The 17,024-nt window shown below is 37.0% G+C and overlaps 1 protein-coding gene across 1 annotated transcript; it reads left to right on the top strand.

Annotated features, from left to right (window-relative positions):
• The first annotated feature begins 11,371 nt into the window (after nucleotides 1–11,371).
• LOC115621904 (phenoloxidase-activating factor 3-like) lies at nucleotides 11,372–12,664 on the top strand. The gene is made up of 3 exons (XM_030515734.1): nucleotides 11,372–11,375; nucleotides 12,134–12,564; nucleotides 12,629–12,664. Exons 1-3 carry the CDS (start codon nucleotides 11,372–11,374, stop codon nucleotides 12,662–12,664), a joined length of 471 nt encoding a protein of 156 aa, XP_030371594.1.
• The last annotated feature ends 4,360 nt before the right edge of the window (nucleotides 12,665–17,024 follow it).

The raw sequence follows: 17,024 nt of genomic DNA on the forward strand, positions 1-17,024 counted from the left end.
TGTGTAAATTTGCTTACTTGCCGCGGCGCACCGCCTATTAATATTAATAGATACAATCAAGTAATACTCAATTAAAAAGCTTTTATTCATCACTTTCTTTTTATACCCTGTACCCAAAGGGTATATTAGTTTTGGGCGAGTGTACATGGAACACACTGAAGGAGGGGTGGCAGACCCCACAAAGTATATATATTCTTGATCAGGATGACAAGGCGAGTCCATATAGCCATGTCCGGCTGTCTGTCTGTCTGTCTGTCAGTCCGCCTGTCTGTATGTATGATCAAGGATCTCAGAAAGTATAAGAGCTAGAATAACCAAAGATTCTCCAGATTCTCAGCCCGAGAAAGAATGTAAGAAGTAGGATTACTTGTTATATTTAGGATTAAAGTTTCTTTATTTTTAATGTGCGTCTTGCTTCATGCACGCTACATAGTCGATTGATCATACGATAAAATATACAGAGTTATCTTAAAACTATCGTTCATGGTTATTATTATTACATCGATTGTAATTATTATTACACGCTTTTTTTAAAGCTTGATTGATTACTTAATATAATAATATTATAACATTAATCCCAACCATATCTATTGGGAGCTCGTATAGTTCAAGCGTTAGACTTTATTATTTTCTTTTCTCTCCACTATAGGACTGTTTGTATTTCGTTGTGGATCAATTTGCTCATCTTCTGAGCTATAACTATTTGGGATTTCATATTCATCCGAAGATTCTGTTAATTGTCTGCTTTGACTTTCTTCATTAGTGGACTGTTCAATTTCAATAGTTTCATTTTCAGAACTAACATTATAACTGTCATTAGAGTTTTCACAAAAGAAATCACTTGGGTCAAGTACATCATTATTGGTTTTAGCTAATAGTCTCCTATTTCTCCTGAAATATTTGTTTAAGTTATCTTTTACAATATACGATCTATTATTTACTCTTCTTTCAATGATTCCATAAGACCATTCATTTGCCATCTTAAAAATTACCCGATCTCCAACATTTAACAAAGGTAGAGTTTTTGCATGTTTGTTATAGTAATAAGATTGTTTTTCTTTCTTTTCCTTAATTTTGTTTTTGACTTCATCCTCATTTATCATTTTACGATACAGTAATGTTTTACAAATTCTTCCAAAAAATAGTTCGCAAGGAGCGTAACTTAAACTGGCCCCAGGGGTCACATTATAATCGAGTATTCGGTATTGATACTGACAATAGTCATTACTTTCTAAACAGCGTTTTAAAATATTTTTAGCTATTGCAACGCCCTTTTCTGCCAAACCATTGCATTGTGGATACCTTGGGCTAGAGAATTGCAAAACCATATTACATTCATTAACAAACTTTCCAAAAACGCCTGCATTAAATGGATTATTATCACACTTTAGTTTGGTTGGATACCCATAATTGTTAAAAATATTTCGCAACTCCCTAGTAATATATTCTGCCGATTTATTCTTCAATTCTCTTACAATCAAAAAATTGGAATATGCATCAAACATTGCAAGATGATCCTTCCCTGCATATTCAAATATGTCCATGTCTGCTATATGAAATGGGTATTCTGGTTGTTCGTCTTCAATGAAAGGTTCTTTCTGATTATTCCGTCTAAACTTTTCACAAATTTCGCAAGAGCTGACCATGTCTTTAATTTCTTTATTCATATTGGGCCAATAATAAGAACTTCGCGCTCGAGCTAAAGTTTTTTCTATGCCAAGATGTGGTTCATGTAACTGTCTTACTACTTGATGTTGTAAACTAGGAATATTATTAATTTGCAGTTACGAAACAGAAGACCTCCTTCAAAATGCATTTCTGATTTATATTTATACAATTCTTGACCGAGTTTGTCCATCTTTTGAAAGGAAGGCCACCCATTCTCAACGTATTCACAAATTTTTTTATAGCCATCATCTTTTTCGAGAGCTGAGCGATAGCAAGTTAAACATTCTTCAGATATGCAGGCTGCACGAGTAATAATGTGTACAGCGTTAGTTAATTCGCGCGATAAACAGGCTACTAGCATTTCCTTACCGGGCTTATATTGAACGGTCATTTTTGGGTATTTTAATAAATATAACAGCATTTTTTGTAAACGAACAGTGACTGCATCAATGTCTCGTTTTACCAATACTTCTAGAGGCTTATGATCACTTTCTACGTTAAATTCCCTGCCATAAACATAATAGTGAAACCTTTCACAAGCAAAAACAATCGCCAACAGTTCTTTCTCAATTTGTGCCCATTTTTGTTCGCTTTCAGATAATGTACGTGAGGCATAACTAATTGGATGTCCTTCTTGAAGAAGTGCACCGTCTTTTGAGGCATCAGTCTGAATAGTAACTGGCTTAGAGCTGTCATATACTCGCAATACCGCTCTTTCTGACGCTCTTTATTCCATTCGAATGGTACCTCATTTCTGGTTAAATTTCTTAGGCCTGTCGTTCTGCTGGTCAAATCTGGAATGAATTTTGCGAGATGTGTAAACAATCCTAAGATTCGCAGAGCACCTGATTTGTTCTCTGGGGGTTTAATATTAATGATAGCTTCAAGATGTTTTCTTTGGGGTTTGATCTGGCCTTCAGACAAAATATATTGAACTTGTTTTTGTCTGTACTGGACTTTATAAAAGTTAAATCGCACACCATTAAGTTTTGCTCGTTCTAGCACACGCAACAATGTTTCATCATGTTCATCTTCCGTTTGACCCAATATACATATGTAAGTCACCGCAAATTTGAACCATATTACGTTGAAACATTTCTGGTGCGCTACTTATTCCGAAAGGTACTCTATTAAATTTATATCGACCAAATGGGGTCATAAAAGTTGTCAATTCGGAACTCTTTTGGTCTAATTCCATTTGCCAAAACCCGTGGGACAAATCCAGAACAGTAAACATTTTCTTGTGACTCATTTGGATTGTGAAATCGTCCATTGTCGAAATTAAATAATGCTCTCTTTTTATTGCATTGTTTAATGGCTTGGGATCTAAACATATCCATAACTTTCCATTTGGTTTTTCTACTACTTGCAAATTATTTACCCAACTAGTTGGATATGATACTGGTGAAATAATTTCAGCTTGAACCATAGCAGACAACTCCTGTTCTAATGTTCCCAGCATTTTATAATGTAAAACTGGTTTTGCATCTTCTTTTAAAACAATGGATTGTTTATATGGCAGCTTACCAATGCCTTCGAACAAGTATTTAAATTTCTCTATAAATTGATCTTTTGTTGAAGGCAAATTAAAAATTGAATCAATATTTAAATACTTAATTAATTTAAATTTAACTGCTGCTCTTAGTCCAATTATTGGTTCACATTTATCATCCACAACTAAAAATTCTGTTCGAGCAATTTCCTTTGTATTAAGATCCACGCAATCCAACTGTACCAAAAGTATTAACTTTAGCATGATTATAATCATAAATTAGGAACTTTTCATTTTTCATTTGTAGCTTAAGAGCTTTAACTAAACTATGTTACAACTTTTCCATTAATTTCATATGACTTCATCCATTTTGCTTTGTCTGATCCACATTCACTTATACTAAAATACAATTGTTTGGTACTTTTTCCATTTTGTTTCTCTTGTTTTTTACCTGATTCCACCAATTGAATGATATTTGATGTTCTCCGTTCTGTTGCCTATCTTGCGCCGTCCTTCAACACCTTTGGCTGCTTACAGAATTTGGCGAAATATCCCAGTTTTCCGCACGCGTAACACTTGATCTCCTTTGCTCGACACTCCTTGTAATGCCCAGGTCCAAATACCTCTCCACAATTGTAACACCGTCGTGCAACTGCATTTACTGCTCTCGATTCAGCTACTGTTTCTTTGTCTCCACAAATACTTTGGCAATGATTCACGCTTTCTTGCAACAACACATTATGTTTTGTTGCCGCTTCATAACTTTTGCATTCATTGATTATATCCTCCAACGTTTTATTATTCGATTCCAATAACTTTAGTTGCAGCTTTTTATCAAGCACTCCAATGATCAGACGATCAAACAGCATGCGTTTTTCACATTTGAACTCACATAGTTGGGCCTGCTTTCGTAGCTGTGTTTCAAAATCAATGAACAAATGACACTCTGCTTGTGCTATATGAATTTGTACGACTCCATGGTTAAATTTTTCATGGGTGTACTATACACATCAAATGCGTTTAGCACATCTTCCAAAGTACGGCCTACAACAATTGCGTTGCTTGATGAAGGCTCAGTACTCAGCAGTCATGACCCCACCATTCCACTGATGGATCCATCGTTCGGAAAAAGTGTGTTGTATATTTCCGTAACTGTTGGTCCAGCAAGCCATAGGAATATAGCTATTTTCTTCGACTCCGGCTCCTTATCTTTTCCCGTTGCTAACATGTACAGAAGAAATTTACTTTTCCATTTTGGCCATTCATACGCCAACAAGGAGCAGTCGATTTCATTCAGAGTTATCTTAAAACTATCGTTCATCGTTATTATTATTACATCGTTTGGTATTATTATTAGTACAAAGGACGAGTTTGTTAATTTTTTCTGATGCAGTTAGTGATTAAATATTCGTATACCAAGTTTTATCATGATAGGTCAATTATGAAGAAAGTTGTAGCCATAAAAAAATCGCTGCCCATACTCTGCCTGCACCTCTGCCCGTAGCTGTTGTTGTTGCTGCTTAGGTTCAACTTTGTGCTGCATACATACACGCATATAAATTCGCAGAGATACGATTCTGATGTAAATTTAGTATATGCATGTGCTGAATATTTTATACTTAATTTAATTAATTAGTTAAATTCATTAACTTTTTAAAATATTTTTTTAGTTTTCCTTTTTTGGTGGAGATTACAGAGTATTTTACTGTCGGGCATGTTCGAGTGTAGCGTTCTCTCTTGTTCTAGTTGCAAACAAAGGGTTGTCCTAGAGTAATGAGGAATGGTGCTGGAAAATAAGAAAGAGGTCTCTATAGCTTCTACAGAAATGATTGAATGGAATGCCAAGTCTGGTGGCGCCCCTTCCTAACGGACAGTGACCCCTAAGTACACACATTTGGATACTTTTCAAAAGTTTTGTAGTTCTTTTGATGACCAGGGTCGCCCTGGCCAACTTTGGTTTGCACTTCTTGTTTAAGAAAGTTTATTTCTTCATTAAAATAATCTTTTCTGTAAGCACAAGATCAAATTTCAGAGTCAAACTGCCTTAAAAACAAAAAAAAAAACGAAAAAGGTTTCATATTTGTGTAAAAATTTTCTTGTATTTAGAGCTTTCTTAAGCAAGTTTCTTCAAAATTATTACTGCACATTTGTATCGTTTTTATTAATTTTTTAGGGAAATGGGCCACATTTCAAGCATTTATTGATTTTGAATAAAAGATATAACATAACTGAATTTTCACGTTTTGCCACTGCTATGGTTGGCCTGAATGTAAACAAAATTTCACGTAATAAATTAATTCGTGAACAGCATTCACAAGGGGCTGTTAATCCCTCCCCATGAAAATGGTTTTGCTCCCAACTTTTGTCATTAGCGCGCAAATTCTTATATTTTTTGTTTGCTTCCCCAAACAAACTTTTACTCTGAAAGTGCAAGATTTGACTGCGATTTGATTTATAAATTTCTGGCTGCGAGAAAATTGATTTCGAATTAGGAAGAAACAAATTCATGTAATTGTTTGAGCGTTTTTTGGATTGAAGGATATATACTCGTCTGTATATATGAACTAGGCTAATCGAGGGGACAATAAATGCCAGGCCGTTTTCGCACATCTAATAAACACTTTTCCGTTGCTTTAAAAGAAATGTTGTTACATAGCGACTGATTTTTTTTATACTGTATTCAAGCGTTTTCGGGTATTTTTGTATGAATGGCTTATATACGATATGTTGATCATGCACTTGTAAGCAGTTAGCCTTTTTGAGAAAGATCCCCAGCTTCGCTAATTTAATTAATTTTTAGCTAATGCACAATTCGAGGAATCGCGAAGTATAGAAAAATCATAAATAATTAATCGAACAGTTGTTGTTTCTGTATTTTTGAGATCTATAAGAACAAATAACGTTTCTTAGAAGTGCGATGAAACCATTTGCCACTGAAACTGCTCCTTTGGCATTCCTCTTCGTAAGCACTGTTTACTGGCACACAAAATTAAAATTCTCCTTATTTATTAACCCAAAGTAAACGAAAGTTTTTTAGCTCCTAAAGCACATAAATCACCCCCAAAAAGGGGTGGGCCACCACCGTCCCCTCAGCACGAAATTTAATTTCTACCGCACAACTTTTGCCATTAGGACACCATGTTTGTTGCTCCTTCTTCACATTCCTTTGCGCTCGCACTGCGAACTGTTCACTTCTCGTAGTTCTCACTGCCAAATTGCAATTTTTCACACTCCTCGGAGCACTTGGCTGGCGCCAAACTTAAGTACATATCAGTATGGCATAATTTATATTTGACTAAAGAAAACGGGCGCCCAGCCACGCCCACTCAACCTTTATCAACCGCAAGCATTGCACAAACGTGCAGAATATGGAAATGTGCAAGTAAAGCTGCAGTCATAAATTTTATGGCTAGCATTCAATGCAGTGTCGCTTGCAGTTGTGCAACCATTTCGCCACCTTCGATGGCAAGGGGCTTTCCTCGAATTCTCATGCAGGCACTTTGCGCTTCTATTAACGATATTTGCGCACAGGCGTGTGCGTGTTGCTTTTTATGCTGATTTGATTTTAAATACAAACATAAATAAGTACAGTGCGCAGTATAAATCATTTCTAATTGCCGCCGTCACACGCTGCGTATGAGCAATGCGTGTAAACAACAAGCTTACCTAATTCCATGGGCATGGCACGCTGAGGGCTTAATAAAGTCATCACCACTAAGAACTTCTTGCCGCACCTTCTCCCACTCCCAACTCGCACTTCCATTTCTTCGTATTCCCCAAACTGAAGGGGCATGATTAATGTACCATAATATGTGATTTTTGGCCAGCGAAAAGCTCAGCCAGTCAGCACGCAAATGTCTGTCGACATGCATGTAAAAACAAACAACAACACACGTTGCACGGCGTTCCAAAACAAAAACAAAAAAAGACAAAACAAAACACAGATATGATTCAGAAGCCTGGTACTAAGCACAAACACGTCAAAACACATTTTTATGGCACTTTTATTGCAACACGTAAAACCCAAAACAAGAGGTTTTGGGGAGCGCTGCCAGGATGCAGAGCAGCACGGCAGACTCATGAGTAAATAATAGGAATTGAATAACAGAGTGCTCGAATGCGTGTCCAAATCACAAGAAATTAAAATTTTAAATGCACCACATAAAATCCACGAAACGGTTTTTTAAACGATTCATCAAAATTTTACATCCACTTTATTATTCTCCTCTGTGGAATCTAAGTTGAATAGCAATTTGCTTTCCAAGTAGATTTAGTAACCGCTGCTCGAAACATGCATGCAACACATACATAAAGAGCCCGGATGAGCCCACAAAAATATGGCCTTCAGTATTTCGCATTAATTAAGAGAAAGACGTTGAATGATTATTTCGATGAAATTTTAATATATCTTAAATTAGATTTAGTTTAGACAGGGCGTAATGTTAGTTGTGTACATCTGCGATTCAATAAGGACTTGAATCAAATTAGTCTTGGATTCATGAATCAGGAACTGACGAGTTTTCGAAACGACTGCCTAATAAATATTTTCTTTTTCTCATAATTTTTTTTCAATGTTGATGTCGTTCAATATAACATATGTACATACTACCAGGAATTGTCCGTCGTAACCTGGGCAAGTTGTTTTTATTACTTATTTCTTCGACTAAAAATTCTAAGTCCTTTTTAAAAAAAGACGTTTTTAGCAGACCGTAACGTAAAAGGTAATTTTTGTCTTCGTCAAAATAACGTTTTAATTAATCCTTATTTGATTGACATTGAACTACAGGCTTGTAAATAATGGGACTTCATTACTATAATTAGACAAATCAATCACATATTTCCTCCTTTCCACACCACCTTAGATGTTGAGGATTGGGTACGCTTTTTTAACCCATTTAATATATGTATTTAACATAGGTTAAATGTGTACTATATAAACCATTTAAAGTACTTTAAAGTTGCAAGTATTATATCATTGCTGTTGTAAAATTTCCCTATAAACAACATTTGACGATTTTCCCCCTGCGCGAAAATCATTAAGCTACAAGCGGAGCTAACTCTTGAACAGCCCACATAAAACTGTCCATGAGAGAAGCAATCCTGCTGTAGGTCTAATCCAGCTAGTTTTAATGTCTGGCCCTGTGACTTATTAATTGTAATGGCAAAACAGACTTTGAGGGGGAATTGAAGTCTTTTAAACTGAAATGGAAGGTTTGATGGTATAAGCGGGATTCTTGGTATACCGTCTACCCTTTGGCACAACCAGTGAATACCTTAGCTTCACTTACATAAGAGTGAAGACTTTTCACACATTATGGGTGCTCCCACCTCAAGAATAAGGTTATGTAGGGGAAGCCCCGCAGGATTTTGCGAGTTGAGGAACTTGACAGGATAATTAACTGCATCCTCGTCTTCTATTACAGAGTCGACGGACTTATAGGTAATTTCTTCTCCATCAAGTGACTTTAAAAGTATATTATTTATTTTAGTGGCCCCTTCAAGTGATTGTGTGGAGATATTTGAAATATCTGGAAATATGCTAGAGGTAAGCTCTTTTAGAGACTTAACCAAAGTGCCCAACCATTATGGGATGAATATTTTTCCATCTGTTGTTGGATATACTATTTTAAGAAGCGTTTCTGCGAAAATGCCGGCAGAAGTATCACCTTTCAGGTACACTCGCATATTCATTGTTAATGCCAATTTTTGGATCTTAAGCCACGAAAATGAAATGAAGTCATGCCTAGACTTTATCTCATCAGCTTTTGTTCCTCTAGGCCCTACCGGAAGCGTATGACAAAAGTTTCCAGCTAAAAGGACAGTAATTCCTCCCATTATCTCTTAAATCCTATTCTACTTTGCTCATCGCAAAGCAAATGTTCATTATTTTCATAACTTATTTCTGTGAGGTACTCCTTATTTTGGAGCACTTCTTCTGATCTACTCGGCTCCCTAAGCCGATATGCAGTAATATTTTGTCCGCCTATGGACAAAACTGTATTTTCAATATGGATGAGACATTTATTAAAGATTATATCCATAATAACTGAGGCAATATTACCATGTGCAGGTAATTTCATATCGTTTACAATGTCTCCCGATAAGCTTTCTTTATACTTATCCCAACGGCTTAAGCGGCACTGCTTGGTCATATATACATATATGGCTATAACTTCCTGTTAAATCGGCATATCATTATGAAACTTAGCATACAGACTCATAATCACTAACTGGAGATGTTTTCTGAATTTCATTGAAAAATTCCATGAAATACGGGAGTTATGGACAATCAGTGATTACGTTGGAGAGGGCAGAGGAAGGGAAATTCCAAAATACACATTTTCTGCGTATTCACATAAGGCATCTGGGACTAAAATTTGGTGACCCTAGCTTTTATAGTCTCTGAGCTATAGGCGATTATACGAATGGAAAATCGGGATAACCCCCATAGGGGGAAATGGGTGAAAAATCGAAAAAATATATCAAACTTGCACAGCGTACACACATAAGGCATCTTTGTGCAAAATTTGGTGTCCCTAGCTCTTATCGGATGGACAGACATAGATCGACCTATACGGCTATAACTTCCTTTAAAATCGGTCTATCATGGTAAAACTTGGCTTACGAACTCATACAGACAGACGGGCGGACAGACGGACATGGCTATATCGACTCGTCTTGTCATACTGATCAAAAATAAGTATACTTTGTGGGATCTGCCACGCCTCCTTCTTTATGTACATTTGCACAAAACTAGCATAGCCTTTTACCCTTTAGGTACAGGCTAATAATTGTGACGGACGAACTGGACAGATGTTAGGCATGGGCGAGAGCGGCACACTATGATCCGGCTCTGGCTCGTCGGCAATTGGATGGTGTTCAATACTTATGCATATCCCACGCCATGCACGCCCTCAAAAGATAATATTATTTAAATAAAAAGCGGGCATAGGACGAACTAGCAAAAAAGAGTACACACGCATACGAGCCAAAGAAAAAGATTGTGTACAGGGACATTTACAGCCAATAGCAACAACAAAGAAACGCTAAGGCAAAATAAATTCTACGAGCAGCTCAGCTGTTTTTGAGGCTCTAGTCGGCCACCCTACCGTGGTCATTGAAAAGTGCCTAATCAGCATCACCTGATGGGGGTGATTGCAATGACCCCTTTTGCTCTCTCAGCTAGGCAGCTGCGGAAGTCAGAGCTGGGCGGAAAACAAAAAAACTGCTACTTCAGTTCTTCTTCTTCAATTCTTCGATGAAACAATTAACTCCACCATTATCATTGTGTTCAAATTAGAAAAAAGAAACTTAAGCCTATTAAATTTTAGTAAACATTTGCGGTATACTATTGAAGGCAAATAAAACATTAAATATACATAAAAACTTTACAGCTGGAGAGCCTTATTAAATTTCGTTAAGAGAGAGAACAAAAATTAGTGCGTCTCTTCAAACCCAAAAAAAACTATGCCCATGCGAGCGCCACTCAATATGCAAAAACAAAAAAAAACAAATTTGTTTCGTTATCTCTTTGCTTATGATTCTCCGTAAGACTTAGTAATCAAATAATAAAAATTAAATGGAATGCACTCTCCAAAATTCACTTGTCCATCGATGAAAGCGCTTTCCGATGTCGCTGGAACTTGGCTAGAGAACAGGTACTAGTTTTTAGGCATTGCAATAAATAATAGTAATAATTATTTTGTAGCGGACTATCACAGATTTAGAATTTTCAAACAAACAGCTATGAGGATTACTTATCTTATAACAAGAAAATTACAAATCAACGATTTTTGTCGCTCAATGCTTAATGCATAAGGTTAAATCTCACAAAACTCTTAATGCATTTTTCGTAAAGACAATTTATTAAACTAAGGAGTCGTGTTGAAACCACCGCGACCGTGAAGGCGCTAATGGGCACTAGCCATGCCATAGCTAGCAAGCCAAGCTGTGGTGGTGCTTAAGTTGACCCGAATGCTTTCGGCAATCTGACGAGGTCGTCTACTGCTCTCTCATCCAACGGGAGCACCGATTAGTAGTACACAAATAAGAACGCCTCTACGAGCCTCTGCAATACAGCTCTTCTCGGTTCAGCTGTGCCGTTGTTGTTGCGCTTGCGTTCAAGAAAATTATGCCATCAAAAAGAAAGGTATGCGCGGCTAGGCCTGCCGGAGCCAATTAATTGCACAGCTCCACAAAATATAACCCAAAATGGGTAGGCAACCTGCAATAACAGGCGAAGAAAAAAACCCAAAGACCTATAAGGTTTTCCTAACCAAATTCTGACTACAAAACATAGACTTACCAGTCTGTTGGCTCCCACTCTTTTATTGAAAATAAATAGGCGACATTCGCGTTTACTTATTGACATTCGGTTTTTCTTTTAACAACTTTAAATTTCGGTCACTGCTATTCATGCAGTTAAAGTACTTTCTTTTTTATTCACTTTTTGATATTCTTTAAACTCTTTCTCTAGACACGTCTGCACTATCTGACGGTCGAAAATAGAAAAGGCCGAGGGTTATCTTCAATCGTCTGACTTAGCCCTTTTTCCCTTCGAAAGCGCCATGATAGGAGACGAAGTGAAAAATAAGAATATTTACGATCTAAGACCGTTGGAGCCTCGCTACAAAATATGTAGGCAATACAATTCAAATTTATATAAATGAGTCAATGAGTTATAGTCGGCATGTCTGAAGCATCTCAACTTAAACTGGTTCTGCTCTGTCCGAGTCTCTTACTAAGTGATTTGAGCTAAGAGCACAATAAAAGGCGTATTAAGAGCAACACAGAACTACTTGCAAGCTGATTTGGAAGTCCCCCAACTTCAGTGCGTCAGTCATTATTTAAAATTAGACGAATCAGCACTCAAAAAAATGATTCGCTGTAGCTTCACTTTGATTTTGACGATTCAAATGCTATCGTGTAAGTTTAACAACTAAATATTCATATTTTGTAATTAAAACAATACAGTTGTAGTATCAGTTCAGTTTCCTGGACAGTCTGAACTGCGAGCGTCTGTGGAGTCATCAAGTGGCAGTGAACAGTGCGGCAGACTAAATGAAACACAACTATACAGCCAAACAAAACATACCTCTCTCGATGAGTATCCATGGCTGGGTCGCATTAAATACTTTAAAAACAATTATGAACCGCACTACCAGTGCCTGGCTGTGCTCTTCAAGGCCCAATGGGCACTTTTTCCCGCCCATTGTGTACCAACAACGAAAGAACTGGAAATGTACTCCGTTCTCTTTGGCGACTGGAATGCTACCGACGATGTGAAGACAGGAGACTGCAATAACTTGGGCGAATGTGCGCCTCCTCCTCAGGAATATCTAATCGAGGAGATTGCTGTGCATCCAAACTATAATCTTCGTCAATATGCCCATGACATAGCCTTGGTAAAACTCGCTCAGCCAGTGCGGCTCTCCGAATATATTCAACCAATTTGCTTACTGCCGCCAGGTGAAGATGCAAACGAGTACATTGCGCAACGATTAGAAGTGGTCGGATTCCCAGTCCGATTGTTCTTTCAACTGGAGAACGTACGCACAAAAGCGCATATGCAGACGACAAGCCAAGAGCACTGCAAAAATATTTTACCACATATCAGCACAAACTCGAATCAAATTTGTGGTTTTATCAATGCCGATACAAATCTCATTTCGGGATCGGCTATAATGGGCATAAATATAGTCAATGGTAAACCAAACAATTTCTATTTGGTTGGATTTATTACGTATGGTAGTCGTATTAAAAGTGATCGCGTTCCCAGCGTATTCATGCGAATTTGGCCATATAGAGAGTGGATTTTATTCAATAGTATCTAAAATAGTTTTTATTTATGTATATATACGTACATTCATTTATCTATATATTAATAAGAGGAAAGATTTGAATGTTTGTTTGTTTGAATTGAAAAGGCTCCGAATCTACTGTACCGATTTAATGGATTCTTTCACTGTTGGGAAGCTACACTATCGACGGTTAACATGGGCTATATTATATTTGCAAAAAGGTGTAAAAAAAGTACCTTAAAAAACTCCTGAATAGCATGCTGTTAGTTCATAATCATCCTCAAAAAATTCTCACTTAAAATATTAAAGCAATATTATTCATATATATATATATATATATATATATATATATATATATATATATATATATATATATATATATATATATATATACTAGCAGGTAGTGCCCGTCTTAACCCGGCTCAATATAATGTTTCCAATTGTATTTTTTTTGTGTGTGTATAACCTACCCATATGTTTTCACCTTATAAGTTACCAGTAGGAAGGCATTTAAGGTATTTAAATGAACATTTTCTGTTCTTGACAAAAAATTGTTCAATAGTCCGTTACATTTTTGTTCTTGCCAAACTATTTCGTTAAACGAACATGACCACTATAACTAATATTTTTTAAAGCTCGTTTTCCCCCCTTTGGAGCTAGAATTTTCCAAAAGCCTTTCTTAGTGTGTTCCTACACTATGATGGATACTATGAAAGGATACTTGAGCCCAAATTTCATCTTTTACCGTTTGGGCTGTGGGTTGATCACCAATTAGTCAGGACAAACTGTTTTATATATAGCAACGTTTTATGATAGACTATGTGCAAAACAGGGGAATAATTATAAGGGTATAAATTTAATTTTAAATTCACATTTGAGTCTTTTCGTGCCATATTGAGTCAATACGGTCACGCACAAACTCGGAATATGAAACACGGCACTCGTGTCAATGCCGTGCAGCGATGCCACGATCAAATAGCACTGACAATTCTCATCTCAATTTGCTAGAGTAAAACTTTCGATAGTTGAAGCCACCGATACCATCAAAATATCGAAGTTTGAATGCAAAAAGCAGAATATTTAAATAATAAAATCTAATTTTTATACTCTGTACATGAAATGTACAAGAGTATATTAGGTTTGCGGGAGCTGAAAAATGTAACAGGCAGAAGGAGGCGTGGCAGACCCCACAAAGTATATATATTCTTGATCAGCATGACGAGACGAGTCGATCTAGCCCTGTCTGTCTGTCTGTCCGTCTGTCCGTCTGTCCGTCCGTATGAACACCTGGATCTCAGAGACTATAAGAGATAGAGACACCAAATTTTGCACGAAGATGCGTTATGTGTGTATTCTATACGAGTTTGTTTTATTTTTTTGATTTTCCCCCCCACTTCCCCCCTATGGGGGTTTTCCCGATTTTCCATTCGTATAATCGCCTATATCTCGGAGACTATAAGACCTAGGAACACCAAATTTTAGTCCCAGATGCCTTATGTGAATACGAAGAAAATGTATATTTTGGAATTCCCCTCCCTCCCCCCTCTACCCCGCAAATCGTAACTCCCGTAATTCTTGGAATTTCGAACTAAAATTTTGGAAATACCCCCAGTTAGTTATTATGTGTCCGTATGCCATTTCATTATGATAGACCGATTTAACAAGAAGTTATAGCCATAAATATTTTTGCTGATGCAGCGCTGCTCAAGCGCTGCCCGCGGCTGTTGTTGATGTTGCTGTTTGGTTGACTGCGAAAATGCTTACACAGACACGAATAGATGCGCATAGGCATACATACACTCACAGAGACGCAATTGCTATGTAAATGTGCAATTATACACCCTTTACGTGAGTTCGAATACCGAGAGAGGTAAAATCGATCAAATTTTTTTTTTATTTTCTTAATTTTTTTTATTTTTTATAATTATAAACATATGTACAGAGTATTTCAAAGTCGGGACACCCGACTTTAGCTTTTTTACTTGTTTATTGAGATCAATAAGAACAAATCATATACATACATACATCTGCCCGCAATGCGAAGCAGAATATGCGTAGCTCCGTTATTCGGTTTCTGCTTTACTATCGCTTACGCAGTCGTTGCCTAGCGACGGTAACTGTAACATTTTGGCGTTTTGCCTTTGCAATTAACATTAAATGGTCAAAACGAAAGAAGAAGAGCGAGCCAATGACTTGCAGTTGTTGTTGTTTTTAGAGCATTATTTTTTTTTACAATCAAACAACTGTGTTCGATTGCCCAATGTATACATTAATACGAATGTACATACATGCTATATTCATACACAGGCATACATACATACATACATACATATGTATGTTTCTCTTTACTTTTTCAACCGTACGTAGAGAACCGCACACATAGACACGAACTATTTGATATTTGTTGTTGCTGCATAAAGTTATTAATGGAAACCCTAATGCCAAATGCACTAAACAAAGAAAAAACAAGTAAAAAAGCTAAAGTCGGGTGTCCCGACTTTGAAATACTCTGTACATATGTTTACAATAATTATAGAAAATAAAAAAAAAAAAATTTTGATCCATTTTACCTTTCTAGGTATTCGAACTCACGTAAATGGTGTATAATTGCACATTTACATAGCAATTGCGTCTGTGTGAGTGTATGTATGCTATGCGCATCTATTCGTGTCTGTGTAAACATGTTAGCAGTCAACCAAACAGCAACATCAACAAAAGCCGCAGGCAGCGCTTGAGCAGCACTGCAGCAGCAAATATATTTATGGCCATAATTTCTTGTTAAATCGGTCTATCATGGTAAAACTTGGCGTACGGACACATAATTACTAACTCAAGGTATTTGCTAAGGTTAAGTTCGAAATTCCAAGAATTACGGGAGTTAGAGAAAATCGCGATTTGCATTGGAGAGGGGGGAGAGAGGGAAATTCCAAAATACACATTTTCTTCGTATTCACACAAGGCATCTGGGACTAAAATTTGGTGTTCCTAGGTCTTATAGTCTCCAAGATATAGGCGATTATACGAATGGAAAATCGGGGTAACCCCCATAGGGGGAAGTGGGGGGAAAATCAAAAAAATAAAACAAACTTGCACAGCGTACACACATAAGGCATCTTTGTGCAAAATTTGGTGTCTAGCACTTATAGTCTCTGAGATCTAGGTGATCATACGGACTGACGGACAGCCGGACAGACGGACAGACAGGGCTAAATCGACTCGTCTTGTCATGCTGATCAAGAATATATGTATGTACATATATACTTTGTGGGGTCTGCCACGCCTCCTTCTGCCTGTTACATTTTTCAGCTCGCGCAAACCTAATATACTCTTGTACATTTAATGTTTGTTTGTTTATTTGTTTTTTGTTTGTTAGGAGAGTGTTTTTATTTAAAACTGTCCATTGTGGACAAACATTATTTTTTTTTTTTTTTTTTTTTTTTTTTTTTTTGGGTTTAAGTTACCACGATGCCCTTGGGTATTGTGGAATTATTTGGCCGCCCACTTATTGGTGAAGTGGAAATTGCCACACTAGATAAATGTAGGATGTTGCTTGAAATTACAGTTTGACTTTTGTGTCATTTATGAAGTTTACTATTGCGTTATATTCTTGAACCGACTCATGCTTAAAGAAAGAGTGCAGATTGTTATATTTGGTTAGCGATGGGACGCGTTGTCGATTTGTATTATGTTTTGGACATTCAAATATGATGTGTGATGCGCTATCGGGAACGCCGCAGCTGTTACATTTGTTATCGTCGATAACATGCATTTTTGAAAGAGTGACTTTATCGAATGTGTATCCACTAAGCAGTCTATTAATTAGTTTTGTATTGTTTGCGTTAAAATTGCAGCTCTTATTTTGGAACCACGGTTTTCCAAGCGTGGTCGGAAAAAGTGCGCAGTATGCTCTGTTTTTCTCTGCCACGAATCTGGCGTACTCTAGTTCCCATTCGTCATGGATTAGACTGTACATGGTACGCACTGCATCCTTTAAGCTCCATTTTAGCACCATGAAGGTGCCGTCTGTTGTTGCTCTTTTGGCTGCCGTGTCCACCGCGGAATTT

This window comes from Scaptodrosophila lebanonensis, unplaced genomic scaffold (assembly GCF_003285725.1).
Source record: "Scaptodrosophila lebanonensis strain 11010-0011.00,11010-0021.00 unplaced genomic scaffold, SlebRS2 tig00000024-arrow-pilon, whole genome shotgun sequence".
Classification (NCBI taxonomy): Eukaryota; Metazoa; Arthropoda; class Insecta; order Diptera; family Drosophilidae; genus Scaptodrosophila; species Scaptodrosophila lebanonensis.